Here is a 22418-nt window from a genome sequence, read left to right as displayed (position 1 = left end):
ATTTTAAAGATCATAGTGTAGAGACAGCCAAAAACAGCACACCTCTGTTGCTAGGTAAGACCACCATGTCCTGTACAGAGCAGTACGGTCTTAATCTATTTTGTACATAGGTTACTAATTTACTAGCAAAAGGCTGGACTATAGAGTCAGGCTTAGCTTCTCATCAGCGTTTCTGTTGTCTGAAGGGTGCTGGATGTGGGGAGACAGATAGGGAGGAGGGGAGCAGTAATTCTGAATGGACAGCACTGCACTGGCAAGACAAGATTAGAATTGACAGCCTGATAACTGCGTCACTATCAAAACAGCAGGGAGAGAGAGAGAAAGAGAGAGAGAGAGAGGGGAAGTGAGAGAGGAGTGTGAGATGCAAAGAAAAGAGAGAGAGAGGGTTGATGTGTAGAGGAAGCAGATAAAAGGAGAAAGGGAGGAGGAGTGATGTAGAGAGAAGAGGGTTGATAACAAAAAGAAGGACGGGCGCAGGCGCAGAGACTCACAGAGTTTAAGAGACATTAACTTAGACAATACAATCAGGTAATAGTATGGGAGAATATAAAAGTGTTTGTCCAATCACAGCCTCCTGAATATATGCATCATCATCATCATCATCATCATCATCATCATCATCATCACCGTCATCATCATATACACTGAGCAGCAAAGTAGAGAGTGCTGCATGGCACATCGATTTCAAAAGGCCATAAAAACTAACAGGAACTACTCAGAGGTGATGCACGGATACACTTTCTCTTTTTCCAGTGATGGTCATTACAGCAAAGCATGATGCAGATTACAACACCAAGTCAAATCTCAATGCCATCCATTTCCAAAGTCTATAACACTTCGGTGGATTTCAAGCCAAACAACTGTAATATAGGAATACACACAAACATAGAGGCTTTCAGTGTGTTGTATAGTTTGTGGTCCAGAGTAAGTGTGCAAGCTTCAACAGAGAAAACACGATAAACCCATTTTTACATGCTAGTTTTTGCAGGGAAATGTTGTCTGAATGTGCCTGAAGAATGAGACAAGAACCACTCGGCAGCCGACTGTGATACAGAAGAGGCTCTTTTAAAACAGCAGTTCAAGAATATCAATCAACAATTGGTTGAGAACCGGCTTGGAAAAAAAGCCAATAAAAGTAGTTTAAACTAGGGGACTTTCTCAGTAATGAGAGCACATATTGCATTGTTTTTCTCAATATTTAGCTGCCTAAAAATTAAACATTTTAAAGTATGATTTTTAAGAGGCATGAAAGAGACATATGGCATGCAGTATATTGTGAATTAAAAGTATCACTCCTCTGGTTAAAGGTGTTAAAATTAGAATTCAGAGCACCAAAATACTGGAAAAAAACTTTTTGCTATGTACAATTATTGGAGGGTTATGTCTGCCTGAGCAGAGAATGAAGACATGTGTGTGTTGTTAACAGAGCTTGTCTTTTGCTTTGTTTAGCTGGTGCTTGTTAGTGCACACTGTATGTGTGTGTGTGTGTGTGTGTGTGTGTGTGTGTGTGTGTGTGTGTGTGTCCCAATGGCTAGCTAAGGGCCACTGCTCTGCATATGCTTTCAATTTGGAATTCAGCGCCTGAAAATACATGTCCTTGGTTTGTACACTACTTTCTGCAAACAATCACACAATGCAATGATGCAAAAATTACAGTCATCCAACACTACACCTGTCAGTGACAACACAAGATGATGATTCAGAACAGAATATCAATTTAAAGCTCACTATAGCATTAACAGCTGATTACTATTATTATACAGGAAGTGGGCAATGAGTGAACAAGGGACCGATTTCGGACACAAAGCTTTTGCTAAACAGTGACCTCTGTGGTCACAAGTGGCAATTACAGATTTATAGCAGCTTGCTTTCGGCAACGTCAATTTGGTCAGACCAGACACGAGGAATTGGCAGCTAAACCCTGTTTTAGTGTATTGAAATGAATAAGCATGATTTTTTAGTGGTCATCTTTAAACCTGCAATAACCAATCTTTTGACCACTGTTTTTGTTTGCCTGACTAATCTAATTCCAATATACACACTCCTTTTATTGAGAGTGAATTTTTACAATTGTAAAAATTGTATACGTGGCACATTGTAATAAATCTCAGTACGGACCTCTCTGCACCAACATACTGAAGAGAAGCGCAGCTTAGTGCAGCTGTTACAGACTCTAAGCCTTTGTGGGTTTATAAATAGATAAATGGCCGTGGTTAGAGAAGCAGCAGTGAGAATAATGTAATTTTAAGATGCCATGTATAATTTTTCTGCAATTTTCACCACCAGCTATAACTCGCAGCCTTAAATAAGTGGGTTCCTGAAGGTTGTGTAGCGCAACAAAAACATCAGAGCACAAAGTTATTGTGGCACCCGTCTTTCATACAAAGTCAGCGGGTTTAAAAATGTAAAAGCATGTTTGTCAACCGAATCATCCATCTAGTTGTTAGCTGCAGCTTGCGAGGATGCAGGCAGCACAGAAACGTATGATAAATGATGAATACAATCCAAAGTTTTTCCAACCTTGTGTATTTGTACTGAATTACAACATCAAGTCTTCTACCTGACTGAGTGATCCAATGATTTTGGAGAAGGGAATACATGGTAGAGTGGGTTTTGAGAAGGAGTAAGCAAGTCTTTGTTAAGTTTCCCTAATTAGGGCAGGGGATCATGTGGGCTTACATTTTTGTATTTATTACATGCATTTCGTTGCATTTAGGTATCGGTTTCACCTCACATTTCAAAGTGCCCCTGTGTGTAATGCTGTCAAGAATGTGGCCTTACAACATGTTGGCAGGCACGATGAGAACGTAAACAAAGTTGTTTGAGATCTGAACGATTCAACTTTCTCTGAAACTAAGAATGCCTTTAAACGTCATGGTTGGAATCCAAAATACAGGATGCTTGTTAAAATTGTTTGAATATTACACAGCGTGTTGACTTAAACTGCACATTCCTATAATTTATTCATACTTATACTACCTTTCAATTATTTTACAGTCACTGTGTTAGTTTTGTCACTGTGTATTCTCATAATCTAGTTCACCATGAGGCTTAATAGATTAGAATATGTCTTAAAATATATACTCATCTGGAAGCGATTACAGCTCCATGTCAGACTGCCCATCTGTAAGCAATGAGCAGGACTGAATGTCAAAGCCGCCGCACAGATCCCTGAGTAGAACCAGGCACTTGTTCAGAGAGCAGCACTCATCAAATAAAAACACATCCCGGCCCAAACAATAATGAACCGGAAGTGCAGATTCATGATCGTGATCTAAAAGACATCAAAGGACATAAGTGGGTATCGTATAGGCCTGATCTATAAAGAGCCCATTATGGGCTATGTATCCAGTTCTGGTGCCATGTCATTGCAAATACACAAGGTTTTTATGGTGTGGAGTATTTTATTAATGTTTTAAAACATGTCTTCTGGCACAACTGAGCAGGCATTGTGGATTTTGATTTCAAGCAATATTCCAATATTGCAGATATTTTAATTGAAACTCAAGCCCAAAGTCACTGCTGCACTAAGCTGTATGATTTATCCAACTCTGGAAAATGACTGACAGCTCTGAGTAGCTCCTCCCTATGAGCTCTGCCTAAGAGCTCTGGACCTACTTAATCAGCCTAAAATTGCAAAGTTGAGGCCCTTGTATTTGGTAATGTGGTGAAAACAGTGGCAAGTGAGAGCTAATTAGATTAACGGTGGTTTAACGAGCTGTTGGGGGGCCCCCGCAGATTGGATTTTAATAAATAGTGGCAAAAGCATCTGCTATGCACTTCCTGGCTCTGCTGGCATCCTAATTGGCCCCAGTGGGTTGCTGTAGCTCAGCACTGCACTGCACAGTGCAAATTAGTAGAGGAAAAAAAGCAAAATGCTTGTCCTCAGTCCAGGTAAAATGGTCTGAATGATTGCATGGCTTCCCAGGCATTGCTTTGTTAACATTAATGCAACACTAATACAATTTCTAAGACTTTCATCCCCACAGAATGTCCATCATAAAAAGGCCACGCAGCAGGAGGAGAGAATATTTCAAAGTCCAAATAAAACAGATTTGGACATATTCATCTTTTTCTATTGTTTGTTTTCAAGATGAAATGTTCCCATGATGAGGTCTTTGTAGAGGCAGCAGCACAGAAAAAAACAATTAATCAAACATGAATGAGCGACCATAGCAGGGTTATTTCCATAGCAACAGCCTGAGGGGACAACTTGAACCCTTTAATGTGAGCTGGTGATGTCTCTTTGTAAACATCCACACAGCAGGGGGAGAAAGCCAATGAGAGAGCCTGGCAACAGAGGCATCACAGGGCAGCAACCCCTTGGTAACAATCGAAGTTTCCATTATCTAGTGTTGAAAGGACCTAAAAGTGCTCTGAGATATCGTATTCGGGAGCATTTGGAGTTGATAAGTGTCTTTGTACTACTGCTGTTAAGTGTCCAAAAACATTGAGGTAGTTTACAGTGAAGCCTGCAGCTCCTAAAAACAATATGCAAATGATCTGGAAAGAGGGATACTTCAAGAAAGAAGTTCATTTTTGTAGACACAATGTTTTTTGGTGCTTGAAGAATCACTGAAGAACCGACATCAAAGCCATTTATACAAACGTTATTCCTCTTACATCAGGCAACAAAATCATAGTCATAATCTCTCTCATACTCATGTCTTATGCAACCTGCAACCAGTAGGCTTGTTCAGCTTCCAGCTGTGACCAACAGAAAGCAGTACACAAGTGCACAAACAACTATTACCAAGGTGGCTTGTTGGTTGCTATGAACGCACTCGACTAATTGTCATTTCACAAGTCTTAAATAGGGGAGAAATACTGTCAAAGCAATTTGTTTTCTTTGTCTCCTGATGTGATGGGAATATATTAGGCAATCTCCTCAAATCTACAAAATCTAGGATTTTAGAGTCACAAGAGTAATGCACGAGCTGAGGAGAAAGCCAGAGTTCAGCAAGTAACATCACTGCAGTCTAAAAATGACTGCAGTAGCATGAAGTATGCAATATAGAGTAATTATAGAGTAGTAGAATAGCAGTTCAGCACACCACAAGGGTCTCAGCATGGAAACGAGAACAACCTATAGCTTAAGTCTACAATTCTCATATTAACTTTCAATCTGTTCTCAGTGAAGTTCACACAAACAAAGAATCCATCATTTCAGAAATATAACCAGTCTTTAAAAGCTAAAAAAAGAGAAAAGGATATGAACCTGGACTTTTTTTGCTCCCTCAGTGCTGAAACAACTCATCAATGACTGGGCAGTAAGCGCAGCCTGGCAGCACCAACGCTGGCGGGAGCAGGTATCCGTAAAATCGTCTTACAAACACTTTTGTCCCAAACCTCAGTGGTTCCTTGGGCGAGAGTAATGGCTTCTTTGCACTGGGCTGTGCCATACTATTGTAGAATCACAGAGCGGTTAATTGAAACAAATGACTCTAATAATGGGACATTATCCCCACAGGCTGGCTTTGTAGTGGGCCTAATTAGCGTTGCGGTGGTGGCGAGGAGGACGAGTCACCATGCTGATCTCTCAAAGGAAGCAGCAGAGGCCTCCTTTTAAGTGGGCAGTACGGGATTCTCGTACTTGCAGCACTCAAGGATGTCGGGCTTTTTCAAAACCAGCGTGGTAAATGTAAACATATCTACTCTGCCCCGGGTCACCCGGCTCTGAGGGTGAGTCCCGCTCTGTTAGGCGCTGCTTGCTGAAGCTCCCTGAAGCTCCCTGACTGAGCCGACTCAGGAGGTTTGAGGACAGAGCAAATTGACTTATCAAGTTTGACGAAATTTCATAAGGGCTGTAATTTAAGATTACTTGCTTTATTGACTCGTTTTTTTCTTCAATTTATCAATTATTAATGTGATCCTCAAAATGGCAGAAAATAGTGACAAATGCGCATCAAAGTTACAGTTTTAAATGGCTTGTTATGACCATTCAGCTGTTAAATGTCAAAGTTATTTCTTTTTCAATCATAAAAAACAGAGAAAAAGGAACCAGTTAATAATTAACATTTTTGCTTTATAAATGTTTTAGATTTTCAAAATAGCTGTCAATTAATATTTCGTTGAATGACTAATTGATTAATAATCCACTAATAGTTATGATTATTGCCAACTCTTCCTCTCACTGTCCTCTCGTATGTCATCACGTTCCCCTCTGGAGCGGCAATGGCCCGTAACTAATATGACAACATGAGATATTGTTTTCCAGATGTATTTTGATCACCACTGAAATCTGTTTTTGCCATTCCTAATTGTTTACCCTTGTACAAGATGATCCCAGAAAGTCAGCTGTAACGCAATGTTCAAATCTCTGTGACCAAGCTGCTTTAAATATTCATTAGTCGTAACAGTCGCCTAAGGTTATTTGAATTAGTGGCATGCATATTCATGAGCAGCAATGAATGTGCATTTGTTTTTAATGCTCAATCTGTTAATACTCTTCTTCATTACTCCACTCCGAAGCCTGCATAATAAGCTGTACAAAACAAAGCTTTACTTTTTTAAAGCTCAATTCTCTCGGAAGCCTATTTGTTTCAGTTTAAATGAAACGGGAGTGCCCTACCAATTATCTCGCTGTCATTTCTCTTGACAGATACAAGACACATTGTTCACCCCTGTTGTGGAGTGCAGCACTGAAGGGCATCTGTCTTTTTGTGAAATGAAAAGCCAGAAACAGAAAACATTTCTACTGTTACACAAAGTGATTTATCTGGGAACGTCACAGAGATGTCATTTCTATCCCAGTGAAAGGCAGTAGAGCAAGCAGGTCATATGAGATATGTCTAAAACCTACATTGAAAAAAAAGATTGCTGTTTCAATTTAAAAAAAAACAACAAAAAAAACACAAGAAATCCAGCTGCACTGAGCATGTGAGCAAGTCAAGTCAAACTGCAATTTTTTTCTTTCTTCTTTTCATTAAGTCTATTTTAAGGCAGTACTTCCCATTAGATTGAAGGATAGTCGGCCACTAGATTCACACTGTGAACACTTTCATTTCTATATTTTGTATCAATATATTTATCTGCATATAACAAGTTTGTGAACAATGTTGATAGGCTTAGTCTCAACATTGGATCTTTTTAATGGCTAGATTGTGCTTCTATCTAACTACCCCCTCCGCTGTCAAACACAGCAGTCAATATCGTTTTTATGTTGCTGCATTAAAATTGTTATGGCCTTTTTTCCCGCTGTCTATGTCCTAAATGCCAAGTGATGCAAAATAAATTTCCTTTCACAGTCTAAATGAAGTCAAGCTCATATAACCTTGTAGCAATCAGTGACTCTGACAAAGACTGATCCTGGAAATAAAGCACACGCATACACATACTGTACTTGTGCACTATTGCACAGCCATGCACTAATACACTCAGTGTTTCTGTGTCATACATTTGGAAGGTGCTAAATACGGAACAGTGTTGACCTGAGGGGGGGCTGGAGGGTGGGTGCTATGTTTATGCAACCCTGCCGACAAAGACTCTTTTAGCTAATGTTTTGGTTTTACATCTTGATAATGTATTGTTTGGTACAGTCTAGAAATGTAGAGTGAATTTAGTAGAAAACAATCCGAATGTATCATACAGGCTCAGCACCAAATGGCAGTAAAACTAATTTAGCAACTACCCAGGGAAGTCAAATAATTAGCAGCTAAAGATCCAGAATTTTCCTCAGGGCTTAGTTAAAATTGAAATAGATTTAAAAGGAATTAAATACTACACATATTTCTATCAGGTGGCCACCAACATGAATCTATATGGACGCTCCAATACCAGCTTTATAAAGTAATACATGTCAGAGGAGTGTGTCTGCCATCTTGCTATGAAGTTATTTTGCCCTCAAGTTAACAAAAAACAACAACAAAAACCCAAATAATCAATTAATAACCAAAGGAGTATCTTCAACTGACAATATTTCCATCATATCTAAACTATAGCTTCTCCCAACTTAAAAAATTGACCACCGATGGCCTATCACACGCCACACATCTTGCCAAAAATATTAATATAGCACCACATGTTTGTGGTATGTAACAAAAACTGAACAAACTTCCCACCAAGAGTCATCTGACTGAATGTGTGACATAAACTTGTAAAACTGGCAGCTGCTTTTTTGACAGCAGGGGCTTTCCTCCTCCGTTACCAGCCTCATTATGCTGGTAATGAGACAGGGGCTGGTGCTCTGTTTCAATATTTAAACGTGCTGGCGCCCCTCAAGGCTCCATGTTGGGGCCGTGCTGCAAACTCCTCCACGACCCCTCATTACCATCTGCTGGGGAGTGTCCCTCCTCCTTTATTTTTTCAAAGCGCTAGATCTTGCTTGCATCTCCCCCGGCTGTAGTCTCAGCCAGACCTGAACGATCAAGGGGCTTGTTGAACATGGGACCCCTGGGTGCCACCCTTTCCCTGAGCGCTGGGGTGGCAGGAACGCTGACAGCTAAGGGTGAGACGGGGAATTTCCCTCTGCAATGAGCACTCGCATGAAGATGCGTTACATTTCGCAGTATCCAGTCATCCAAGACTTGACCCTTTCTTCCTTGAGCTGACAGAGTAGGTCAGCGTTGCAGGGAGGAGTTAAGAGAATGTAAAAGCATTTCTGATTGTCAGCTCTTTCTTTTATAACGCCAATGATCCTTCTGCTTGTTGGAGTTCTTGTAAATGGTGCAATTTCAAGTCTGAGAAATGGTTCAAAACTGGCAGTTAAGACTATTATGAACAACATGCGACTGCAGCAGAAAGGATCAAACCCTACACCTGAACAAAGTGCCGGTTCTGCCAGTTGAAAATAAAAATAGAAAAACCAAACCGCAATGTACATCAAATGCTCAAGCTTTGATATTTGCCTAATACTCAATGCAAGTTTTTGACACCAGTTTTTTTCCCCATCTGCTTGGTGCTTTTGATTCACCAGCTAATATTTATTCTGTCTGTGGAGTCATAATTAGATGGAAAAGAGGTTGTCAAACATAATACATTTAGCTGGAAAAAAAACAGGGCTTTTGTAGAGACATATGATGTTCTGCTTGCCAGAAATCATTAGATTGCTATATAGTGAGCTATAAATGAGCAGAAATTACAGACTTAAACACTACCGGGACGAACTGATTGTGTGCGTACAGTATGCAGAATGAAGATGATGGTCAGTCCACTGCGCTCACTGCTGAAATGATTTAACTGTGTTTGCTGTAGGATCGATGTGCGCTGAAAAAGAGAATCCCAAAGCAGGGAGAAGTTTACAGAGCGTTAGCCTCGGGCTAAATGTTGTACAAAAACCAGCAACAACATCCCTTGAGATGAAGCGTATCTGTTGCTCCAGCTGAGCTTGTACTTGTAGGAGGTTTATATGTGCTCTGAAGGATAGCTTTTATTGAAGAGGAATGTATCCTTAAGGTAACGCTGTTGACTTTTCATTTGCTTCTTCAGCAATGGTGAAAGAAGACAGTTGAACGATTAGCGTTTTGCTAGCTATCTCTTCCAATTTTGTTGGTTTACCAAAAGGCTTCTGTTAAATACAATACAGCAAAGGTAAAGGCTTGTGTCTTTATTTTCACAGAGAGAATATTTCCATTAACCCTTATTATTTTTTAAGCATTCGGCAGGCATGAATTAAATGTTCCTCATTACGCCTTTATCAGTATGAAATTAAGGTTGATTGACTTTGTTGGGGCAACATCAAATGAAACATCCCTAATGGAACCAAAATGAAAATAACGTCATCTTCAATTGCTTTAAAATATTTCTCAATATATAGCCTACTTTTCTATTCCGCAGCCTCAAAAATAAGCTCCTCTTGTCCCAGGAGATAATAAATGAATTGAACCCCCCCTCTCCCCACCCCCCCACACACACACACTCCAACCCCCACCAACCCCCTCCTTCTTCCTTATCGGTCATCTATTTTCCAGAGTAAGCTATTACTTGCTGGGGTTGCTAGGCAACAAGAAATATTAATAGCAGCTATTATTAGCCAGGCTCTGCTAGAGTAGTACTAAAATGTGGAAGTGGGAAACATGAATGTGTTACATAAATCTCTGGACCTTTCACAGTGTGTGCAAGTCTCTGTTTGTGCGGTGATTTATTGCAATGACGGTTCATTTATGAGAAAAGGGGGTGTGAAATAAGAAAATGGAACATTACCCTGAAGGGCTATTTGAAAATAAATAATTGCAAAGGTGAAACAAAAGCTGTTTAAGAAGCAGGCTCTCTCTCTCCGTTTCCTTCGAGAATGCTACTGGACAAAAAGGGCTGCTTTGTTACATATACTGGTGCGTGGACATCACATAACTATACACTTTATACTTACTGTAAATACTGCATACATGCATCCAGTTTGTATGTTATTATCCTCTAAAATCGACTCATCCAAATTATTGTATTGGATTTTCAAAAACAGATTGACTGAAAATGTTCCAGTCAACAAGATTTTTCGCCTGCACCGAGCATATTCAGCACAGTAGCCAATGGATTGTGACCTAATCCTGAAGACTGGGTTTAATGGAGGCCTTAGCTACCACCCATGGAAAAAAATGAAGCTTGCAATATATGCAGTTTGATTCTGAAAATCACATAAGACCTGATTAACGGAGGATAAATGCCACGGATACTCACATTAAAGCATAAATATTCATGATGGAGGGCAGAGAGAGAAAAAAGTAATATTTATGTCAGATGAAAGTATATAACGTTGAATAATTCACCACACAGGCCATCTATAATTCATCTGGTTCGATCCTATGATTAAAGCATTTGAATGTGTTCGCCAGGGGTGTTTACATGTTCAGTCTGAAGCATGTTTAACACAAGAAAAACTCCCTTTACTGGAGGGGGAGTGGGGGTCCTCAGCGTCCTTTTGAAAAGAAAAATCAGCTGACAAGGGATATCCCCCTCTCCTCAAGATTTTCTGTTCAAAACATTGCACCCCCTCCGTCCCTCCGCGTTCCTCTTTTGCTTTGCCGATCATAACGAATGAAAATGTGCAGCGCCGAGTTTCTTGTTCCCTTTCTTGGCTCACTTTGAGGCAATGAAATCTTTGAGTTGTGCAGCTGAATTGATATTAAACGAGCTGTGTTGCAAACGTCTCATATTTATAAATGTTGCATGTATTATACACTCTGGCCAAGACAGCTTCCTTGGTCTCTAACCGGGCTAATTATCGCTTTAATAGAAGAACGCTTTGCTATTAAAAAGAAATAATCAGAGATTATTGAGAACGGCAGACTGACAAACTATTAAATTCACTGTCTCATTGCTGCATTGTTGATTTGATGTGTTTTTATCTACAATTTTTCCACAACACAAACCTGTGAAACATTCAGAGAAAATGTTCACTGCTCAGCTCTTGCTGGCTGACTTCCAGCCCTTTGACCACAGAGACTAATAGCCCACCACAGCCCTTGACATGCATGATCACAAAGGGCCGCAGCTAAAAGGGGACAGACAAAAAAAAGGTGTACTCACCGAGTGCATAGGCCCAGAGAGGAGGTGGGTGTCCTGACCTAGCATGTTGGACATCATGAGGGCGGGCAGCTCGGGGTAGGAGTAGGTGTTGAGCAGTCCGTTGTGAGGCAGGGAGTGGAAAGGGTAACCTGATTCATGCTCCATAAGGTGCAGCAGAGAAGGGTCGGCGTGGTTGGGGGGTGTGATGGGGGGGATCTCGTAGTCTTCATCCCCTGCTCCTCCGCCACTGCTGCTTCTTCCGTGACTGGAGTAGCTCTGGAAATGCAGAGAAGGGATTTTTTTTAGAAGATAATAAAACTGCAATCACAGCAGCCTTTACTCATATGCGTACTTTTGCTGCATTTTCAGGGTTACAAGAGGCTAATTTGTTACCAACGCATATTAATAAAACAAAGGAAAATGCCAGTGCAGGTCCCAGATAGTCTTCCACGCGTATGGGCAAATTAGAGTCTAAAACCCACCGACAATAATTTGCAAGTCTTTGGAACGTGGGAGGAAGCACGCAGAAGAAAATCCACATTAACAGAACAACAGAAGAATGTTGTACCTGTGTCTCAAAACAGTGCAGCATTTAGTTACAGCATGAATAAAATAAGGAGCTGGTTGTATCACTTGAATCTTAAAGAAAACAACCGTACTGCTTCAAGGCATTTGAATGGCAAACTGAAGTTCAATAGCGACGCGGGAGAGGAACTGCTACGAAACAAAAGATGTTTCCGGAGTAATTAAAAAGCTCCATAATTGGCTTTTAAAATGCACCTGTTGCACTTTGTTGTTCACATTTGTGTTCGCAGCAGACACTGAACTGCAGCAGTCAATTCTGACTGTTTTGCTGAAAATGAAAATAATTAGAAATGCAAATTGTTATGCTTACAAAAGTGTAAAGAAATAATTCAACACAAACATACACAGCAAATTAATTAGAGTTAGACAACAACAGCTGCTGTACAGAATAATTTGCTTTAGAAATCTTGACAGCTTTAAAGCGACACACTGTCAGCCTGCACGCCTTTAAAATACAGTTAATCAAATTTAAATACCATTGACACTCAGTGGCTATTTTATAATCTCATTATTATGATGCCAATCATATTTCTTTAGGAACAAAGAAGTAGACTGAACAAACCTCATATTTCTCCAAGTCCAAATGACCCCCAGCAGGTAAAACAGCACAGATTTTATGGCACTAATAAGGTGATACATGAGCGAAGCCTGTGCTTGTCTTTTCCAGGGCCTATCTTGACATAATATTAGGCTGAGAAATATGGTTTTGTGCTCTCAAAAAGCATACTGAGGGTATTCACAAGGGAATGAAAAGCAATTTTGTCAGAGGCAATCTGATGCCAACTCCCCTTTATAATGACTGAAGAAAATTAATCATCACAAATAATATTCCAGTGTCAGCCATTCAAGAGCTTTTTAATAGAATTTTTATTATTCATGTCTCGTGGTACACATCAACTAGTCCGTTCTGCAACATTTCAGAAATCAATTCAATATCATCTTGGTGTAGGCTGTCATCTCGCCTGCCAGTGCAGCAATTCATCTTGCAAACAAATACTTTTAGCAAACAAATGGCAAGAAACGTCTAGGAACAGCTACAATGTCCCCACGAGCAGAACTGGTGCTTGAAGATAGGATAAAAGTCTCATAATGTGCACTATCATTAGGGAGAAAATACTAATAATAAAATGGAGTAGTTTACTATCAGAGGGTGATGTGCTGTTTTCTCTTCCCATAACACTCACTCTTGGTGCTTGCTCAGAAATATTATCACTGACAATTCCTTTTCCCATGATAAAGGTTTTGCAAATGTGTCTTTTGTCATTGTTTATTATTATTGTTAACAAGCATAATGCGTTAGGTTACATTCAATAAACAAAGACAAACAAATCTCCCTGGTTTGTGGGTCTGGAGCAAATCTGATGGTTCTAGTTTCTCAAAATTAATATTTTGCTTCTTATTCATATATAATAAACTGAATATTTATGTATTTTGAAACCAAACAAATATTTTAAGACGTCCCCTTAGACTCTGAGAAATGTGGATAGTGTGTTTTTTTTTAAATTATATTTATAAACTAAGAGATTAATCAATTCATTGAGGAAATAATTAGAGGATTAATCAATAATTACATTTTTGTCCTCAGATCTAAAAGAGAAAGTAGATGGCTTTCCAGTACCTACCAGAACATAATTTTCTTATCTGTCACACTATTACAAATACGATTTGACTGTTTTCTCCTCTTCCAGCACCATGTTGAAGTATTGGTTAGTGAGTTAGGCTTCGAAAAAGCAACCTGCTTGGTTACGGATAAATGAATTAACATAAACACTGCAGTCAGGATTTTGACCATTTGTACAAATGGCTAATACAGCTGTTTTTCTCTGCAAGGTTTACCCCTTTGCAGGACTCTGAAAACATCTAAAATTCAACAATCGGAGCATGGAGCACTAGTCTTTGGTTGTCTCATTGACATAGGCACTGCTTCTCTATAGAGCTAGGAAGCTCAACTTGGGGTTCAACCCTTTATAACTGCTATGAAGATGAAATGAAAGAGAAGGAGAGTGTTAACACGTCGACGTATGTACCAAGATTTAAATGCTGTCAGAGGTTATTTTACGACCGTGCCTTTCATCGCTTTGGTGAATTCTTATTTTCTTTACAGCTTCTTGTGATGCCCTTGGAGATAAGACACAGGACAAGGACATCACAAGTTTAATATTTTCAAAAATAGATAAATAATTCATAAATATACTGTCTTTCAGGACATGGAGGAGAGTGGATAAAAGAGAGAGGGGTCAGAAAGAGACGCCAAATGTTGATTCAGCCTTCTCTCTCTAACCTTCCCCCTCTCCCTTCTAGAGGTGAAATTTAAGCAAATCTGTCATTTTCCTGGACAAGGACATTCCTTTGGACCTTTGAAGAATCTACAAATCAATGAATTCCTTATTTTCCTTCTGTAACTTCAACGGAACAGCAGCAAGCTTCTTTTGTACATCACTTGTGATAAGACATCAAAACACCAAATTGCTTTTACTTAGTTTATAGATGTGAGATGTTGCTCTGTGGCATATTGACAATCATACATAAAGCAGACCCTGGTTCTCTGGGGAAAAAAGGACGGAGATAATTCCCCCCAGTGTTGAGTTTTATGGAAGATTCAGACTGACAAAAAGTATACGACTTCTGATGTTCTACACTTAGATCACCTAAAACACAAACTGGTTTTAAGAAAAATCTGAAGACAATTTTCTTTTCACTAAACTTGCTGTTTGCTTTGAGCCGACAATTACTTACATTTGCTGAGTCAAATGCTCCTTCAAGACATCATGCTGTATTGAAGAAGACTTGAGTCGAGCAACTGAGACCATAAGCTCATGTTGACAATGTTTACTGAGTTAATAAATCAAGTGAGAAGTTGGGTTATTTTCTCATAGACTTCTGTACAATATGGCATCTTTTTTGCAGCCAGAGGACTTGACCCCTGATGACATCAGATAGAATGCACTTTTGCATTGGCTTCACTTTACAGGAACGGAGGTCGTGGCCCAACTTATACATCTGTTTGCTTTAAAGAACAGTAGCAGCTGAAAATCTCGCTCTTGCTGAACTTGAGTGACTTCTCACCTTGCTGTAGTGATACTCCAGGGTGTGTCAGTGCAACCAAAATACTGCTTTTCAGCCTGGTATTAAGGCTCTCTTGGAGACAGCGTACTCATTTATACCATAAGAAAGTTAAGTTGATTCACTATATAATATACATAGTACATTTGTTTTTTTGTTTAATTGTTAAGGCAAAAAAAAGCAAGCTCCTCTCACACATGGATTGCAACCTTTAATATTTCCCTGTAAAGCTGGAAGAACGTAAATGTACAAATCATTCGGACAGGACAATAAATAATAATAATAACAATGATAAATGGACTTTACCCTGCAAGCTCCTGAGTACAAAGTATGTGTAATGTCTGATTGAGCCCATGTTTCAATAGAGCCGGGCTTTGTCGTGTTGTTGTGTGTGGTGGCGAAAACATTTAAGAAAACAAAACACTCAAGGGTTAAGGAGAAGGGTAATTTTCCTGAAAACTACAACACACATGTCTAACTAGATTGACGAGATTTAGGAAGTTCTGTTAATAAAGGCACCAAAATCATCAGAGAAATTCAAGGTTTGGCATGACCGAATCACGAACCGGCTCCGTACTGCTGTGTAATGCGCGGCATGTCCTGCCACCTGCACGCTCTACCTAGGCGCCAGCCTTTGCCTGAACCAAACGTATTTCCAGAACGCGAGAACGTGTCTGACACAGACAATCTCCTGTTGTGTGCTACATGTGTGGACATTGTCCAAAGTTCATATCAGAAAACAGCTCTATAGCTCTCCCTCGCATGTAATCCTTTTCCTGGTTTGTCACTATCTTTAGCTTGGTTTGTGGACACAGAACAAACATGTTAACATCCTCATGGCATTATTCTAAATTCTCAAAAAATTGGGGTACATGTCTTGTTTGGAAGGCACAGTAAAAACTTTGAGGCTGAAAAAGTCTCCTTTACATAAAGTTCCACCTTGTCAAGTTATCTTAAGTAATTAAGGCCTCTTAAGTGTCAACAAATCAATCAATATCAGCTAAAAGTTTTCTTCACACAAATGCCTGGGAAGATGAGATGAAGTCATTAGCTTGGCAATGGAGTCATGGCCGATAAGGTGTTCAGTTGAAGACTGCTCATCTGGGAACAATGATGTGTTTGTCAAAGGGAGCAGAATGAATACGTTGCACCGTACACCAGAGAGCCTGTCATGGCTGATGGGGGCCAAATTGTCCAAAGACAAGAGCTGTCTGTCTTTGATAGTTTTGAATTTGTCAGTCACTGAAGCTATGATAACAAAGTGTTTCCTGGAATACAAAACACTGAAATGCTTGAAAAATAACTAATCAGAAAAAAAACAATGTTCGTGTCATAAAACCGTTAACTTTGAATGAGTATACAGTGTCCTATGGAAAGTCATCCAGCCATATGCTACTTTGTGAGAAAAAAATGACAGCAGCATGATTTTGGTGACAAACAACAGCTGGCCATGCATACATAAAGGTCTTCACGTCCACTCGGTGTATTTCAGATAGACGGATGGCAACAGTAAATCTTTAAAACATCTTATGGGGAATTTCAAAATTCACCTTCAAAGATCAACCTTGGAGAGCCGAGAAAGGGTAGAAATCAAACTCATCATCAGCGGGTGTTGAACATTGCTGAGGTGTGCTGCACAAGTGACCATTAAAGTGACAGTCTGCAGGGTCCACAAAGGCTATCTGACCTGGCGTTGAAACGACAAGGAACTCCATTTGGGTGATGTATCAAGGGAAGCAGACAGAGTCGTACAATAGAAGGAGAATGCAATAGCAGACCGACTGGGCTGACTGACAGCAAGACAGAACTGGGATAAGTGAAGTGTGCAAGGAGGGGGGGTGTTTTACCACGACTGATAGTAGCTCAGGGTCATTCGCAGAGCCCGTTACCAAAGGTGGGCTGTGGTGTGCTTCAACCAATAGCAAAGGAGTGAGCTAACCTCTTCCATGCTCCCCCATGCACTGGTAATTCTCTCAAATGTCACATCAAAATGGATCTCATTTAGGTGGGTAAAAAGGACCTGACTCTCCATTGCAGATGTGGGTGGACCTGTGCTGGATTGTATCTGAACTCTAAAAACACAGCTGCAAAGAAGGTATTTTGAAAAGGTGTGCACATTTAAGTGTGTTCAATTTAAAAAAAAAAATAATAATAATAATACAAACTCACAGTTATAGATCAAAGATGAAGGGTGAAAAAATATCTCTGATCTTTTTTACCGGAACCGAGAGAAATAGAAAATTATTCAATGTTTGAACCAAAGGCTGCATTTTTTTTCTGAAATGGGGAGCAATACTGTGGTCTCACACATTTCCTATTCTTATTCATTAGAGAGAATCATATAAATAAATAAAATATGTTGTCCCGTAGTCACTCATCCCCCCCAAGGGAACATGGAAGCCCCAGTAATCACATATGGCACAATAGCTCGCCCATAATCCCCTTTATTTTTATTTTCATGATGTCACTCTCTTTAAGCCCCTTGCTTTATGAGTCGCAAACGGAGTGGAGAGGGGAGGAGAGGAGGAGCAGAGAGGAGAGGAAAAAGCAAGGGAGGGGTGAAAACAAATGATGTGGATCCCTCATTGTTCTTTCTCTATGCCCTCATTCCAGTCAGGGTAATAAGAGAACATTGTGATTTACTGTCAGTGAAGCGCAAGAGTGCATCAGAGAGAATCCACTGCGGCAGGGGCCATTAAAATAGATTTAACTTCCCACAGTATTAGGCCAGATGTCTACACTTCTATTATATTTCAATCAGCCATGACCTTGGTCTCCATATGATGAGAAAGATCACTGGGATAGAGGGAAAGAGAGAGTGAAAATAAACGGAGAAAACCAATAGAAATATCAAACTACTTAGTCCCACTAAATCCATCTGCTCCACTGTGCAGCAAATACAGAGAGAGGCTGGGACAGAAATAGAGCCAAGGTTTCAAGTTCTCTTAAAAGAGTGTATGAATCATTGAGTGCACTCTCGCTGCTGATAAGTTGCAGTTTTTTAGTGGGGGGAGTGCTGCTTGTCTGAGGGTTAGGCATTTGAGGAGGGACCGAGGGAGTACGCCAAAAAGAGTTGGACATTGAGTTGTTTTGATGTTCTTCAAAACGTCAGACATCGTGTAAAAGATGAATCTGTTCATATTCCTCAAACGAAGGGGAAATGTTGACATCTCACATTACCATTGATCCCTCATGTTGAACATTCCCCTCTAATATTTTGTCAAACTGTTGTTAAACTCTCAACTCTCTCAATCTCAGTAAAATCATCATGTGTACATTTTTTAAATAAAATCCTGACTCTGCTGCAGTGTGAGAATTTTCATCCATTTGTGGTCCCTGAAAGCAGAGCAGCGGTCATAGTATGGTCTAGTTCAGAGGCTGATGGTAATTGGACTTATTGGCTGACATGGACTGACCTACATAAAGAACTACCGATCCTTGGTTACAAATGTAACTTCCAATCCCTCCTAGCATGGGCGTGTGTGCTGTGCTGATGTTCTCTGAAGCTCCTCCAGCATTGTTTTCAGATAGTTATGCCCCAGTGCTGGTTTCGAGTTGAAAACTGTTTTCAGCCTGAATTCATGCTACTGAAATTGTACGCTCTCTTGAAATCTAAATAGACACCGTACAGTATGTATCTCTTCTTCATTCTTGCGACCTTGCCAGCGGCTCCGTACGGCCTCAAAGAGGGAGAGAGATGTGTGTTGGCGTTCTCAGACCCTCAATTTTCATTTTTCATCCTTTGTCTCAAATGTCCCCCTAACTTTTTTTTTTTGCACAAAAAGGATGCAGGGAGGAAGGGAACAGGGTTAGAAAGAGAAACACTTTCACTGAAGTTGGTTGCTTGTAAAGTGAGGAGAGTGTTGCAATTGTGGTGGTGGGGTATAATGGTGCACTGTGAGTCACTGTTAAGTAACGGTGTCTTTTCACATCAGCATCGCCCACATTGGATGTGCAGAGCCAGGGTGTACTGAGGTACAGGGAGAAAGGGAGAGAGAGAGAGAGAGAGAGAGAGAGAGAGAGAAAGCGAGAGAGAGAGCAAGAGAGAGGGAGAGAGAGACCATCCATTGATGGTGGTGTGGAAGACACACTCTACAAGCAATCAACATCTGGATTTCTATCAATAGCAGAATTATGCATCTTGCTTTTATTTGATTGATATTTAAATAGTAAGACATTTGGGGAATAAATTATTCAAATATATAAGATTTATACCACCTTCATATCTGAACTCAAAATATTTAGGTTAATTAGAGTGCTATTAAACTTCTCATCTTACTCTGGGAGAGAAAGTGAAGAAGTGCGTTTTCCTTGAATGCCAAACTATGCATTTAAGTTGTTTTAACTTATTAACAAACTTCAGATGTGTATTCTTGTTAAATTACAGAGAGGTCACATGGTCTTCTCTGTAATCAAAATGAACATGCCCATAATAACCATTTCTCATACTGTGTGTTTTTAAGTGCTTCCAACTAAAATGTTACAACCATTGATCAACAGCACAGATCCTCAATGCGAATGTGCTTTCAGCATGACAGCAAAAGCTGCAATGCATAATATGTACATATCATCTGTCGCTACCAATATAAATTATACACACTATAAACACTACATGTAAATCTATATACATGTACATACTGTACATAATCATCCAGTCCATGTATATTTAGTATTTATTTATTTGCACTATTTGTATTATTTGTTTACAACTCTCAGAACTCTTGTATATATGTTACATTTGTATCATTGTTTTTTTTATATGTATTTATATACTATTATATTTACATATTCACATACTTGTATACTGTCTATTCGCTACCTTTATTTGTTCAGCTTTGTTGTCCTTGTTCCTAGCTGATGTTGATGTCTATTTATCTCAGTCAACACTGAGAGCAATGCAAGAAAACAAAACAAAGATTTCTGAATCTGAATAGACAGCATATTATATAAGGGAACAAAACTGAAACTGCTGAACTAGAACAAAGTCCACTGGAAATCAGAGCTGTATGACTTACAAGTTGTGAGCTGAACTTAATTTTTTTACCGTGTAGTTATTACATTTTATGAATACCATTACTTTGTAGTGTGTATATACATTTTTAGGTGATGGCAGCTGGGTAAGCGTGGGTGAAAAACCAGACAAAAAAGAGAAAGACAGTTAATGAGAGACAGAGTAAGGGCGTGCCAGAGTTAAGAAATATACAAAAATAGAGAGAGAGAGAGAGAGAGAGAGAGAGAGAGATAGAAAGAGAGAGAGAGAGAGAGCCTGTATCCAACAAGTGAGGTTTCTATTCTAATCTCGACCATCAGCTACTGTTCTCTTGCAGCCGGCCAAATCGATAGAGACGCACGGCTCAGCAAGACAACTGGAACAGAAAACACACAAACAGGCTGAAACCTGCGGCTGCTCAGTTTTCTCTCCTGCACAGGAACACAATGCAACAAGTAAAACACAAGAGCTGAAGAGACGCACACAATTACTTTCCCGGTTCCTGCCACTGGCCTGTTTTCTCTTTAAAATTCCCTAACCCACTATTTTTCAGAATCTACCCTCTTCTGTCTCTAATTTTCACGAATCTATCGTATGCACATATATACACATGGACATGCTTCCAGACTGATTATAGAGTGAGAAGCCAGCCAAAACACAGAAATACACATGGAGATACAAGTCTGCGTAATCAATCAGATCAGGTCTGATATGAATCTAAATGAAGAAAGCTAATTGTTCTTTATAAAACATGTAAATGTGTGGGCATGGTTGGAGGCAGCCATTTTGGTTTGGTTGTGATCGTTCTCATGCAGCTATTTAAGTGCTGCAAAAATGTATTCTGCAGTTAGCAATATTTTACATAGCCTGATTATCCAGCCTTATTATTCAGCCTGAAACCATGTTCAAGTTTTTAATTTAGGAGGGGTTATTTTAGCCTCAGTAGTGACTGGTTTCTGCAATGACTAATAGAACACTTTTTTTAAACCTTTTTTTTGCAAGAAATGACAAGAACACATAACAACTACATTCGTAATAGAAAGCTCTGTTGTTTTTATAACCGGGGAATCAGCAGTCAATCAGCACTTGCCAGACGTTCATGTATTTAAATCTGTGATGAAGTCTGTTTTATACTATGCTTCTGGAGAAAGTCTATGTGAGTGATTCATACTCTGTTTGGCTCTCAAGAACATTCTTAGTCAATCAGGATAATGGAGATATTTAATCAACTTTAATTCAACCAACTACCCCCGTCGCTTTGTGTGTGGGTAGATATACAACGCTGGCTGATCAACCAAATAATTACACTTTTGCATATAGGCTGAAACCTCAACAGATGAACCAAATGGAAAACATCAATATCAAAAAGTCGGGGAGCTCCATATGTTCAGCATATCTTGTGCAGAAACCATAGAGTATTCAAAGCCTTGAAAACATCTTGTTTGAATGGACAGATTGTGTCCAAGCATACAGTAAACGGCCCCTTTAAAGCTGTTTCTGATTAGCGGTTTTCTCTTTTTAAAAGCCCAGAGATGTTATGTGTAATGCAATCTCCTGGCTGTGTCAAACTGCTACCTCAGTGTGTACGCTGTGGAAGACCCCAGACATGCAAACAAAGGAGTCTCTGTTCTGGCTTCATGCACCTTATTCACAGGCACACATCATGTAAAGGCTCGGGTGGGCATCTCGACACAGTGTCAAAACTTGCATTGAGAAATACAGCCTCCTTCCTTCACAATATGTTTGACCATTGTGAAGATACTGTACGTGGGTAAAAGTATTGCTGCAGTGCTGTTTACACACAATAAACAGAGGAGAACAAGTTGCTACTACTTTCCATCTTAGCATGTTTAATTTAGAAGCATTGCTAATCTTAATAAAATATAAAAGAAACGCATACAAATAATAATATACATACGCACTAGAAGGCATGTATTCAGCATATTCACTAGACAGTCATCACAATTTGAAATGGATGCATAAAATGATTCCATATTTGCAACTTGTAATTTGTCTGATTTAACTTCAAAAGCTAGCTGTATGTAACAAACTACTGCTCAGCTACTGCATACAATTAGGCATCGGTTAAGAAATGATTGACTCACATGTACAGCGAGGAGTCAGAGTGATGAATTTTGTATGACGCATATATAAAATGTGGTGGCTTTGAAGATATTTATAAGTTAACCTCTTCAGACCCATTGGCAGGTTAACCATTGCAAATACGTGGCTTGTACCCAAGTACTGCTGAAATCCACAGAAATGATTCATTCTAGTCCAGATCCCAACACCAGAGGACAAAGAGGCTAAATTACAAGGAAATATGCACAAACCGAACCAG

At 39.6% G+C, this 22418-nt stretch overlaps 1 protein-coding gene across 1 annotated transcript in view; it reads right to left on the bottom strand.

The window, feature by feature from the left end:
- Positions 1–22418, bottom strand: part of LOC306743090 (TOX high mobility group box family member 2-like) — a gene marked incomplete at both ends in the record, with an annotated part of 71686 nt that overhangs the window by 10735 nt on the left and 38533 nt on the right. Inside the window, one exon of the mRNA XM_079225571.1 lies at positions 11461–11715. Coding sequence (XP_079081697.1) covers positions 11461–11715 — 255 coding nt within the window. The remainder of the gene's footprint in view (positions 1–11460; positions 11716–22418) is intronic.

The sequence above is a fragment of the Taurulus bubalis genome (genome assembly GCF_910589615.1).
Source record: "Taurulus bubalis genome assembly, chromosome: 11".
Taxonomy (NCBI): domain Eukaryota; kingdom Metazoa; phylum Chordata; class Actinopteri; order Perciformes; family Cottidae; genus Taurulus; species Taurulus bubalis.
This window is presented reverse-complemented; position numbering and strand designations above follow the sequence as displayed.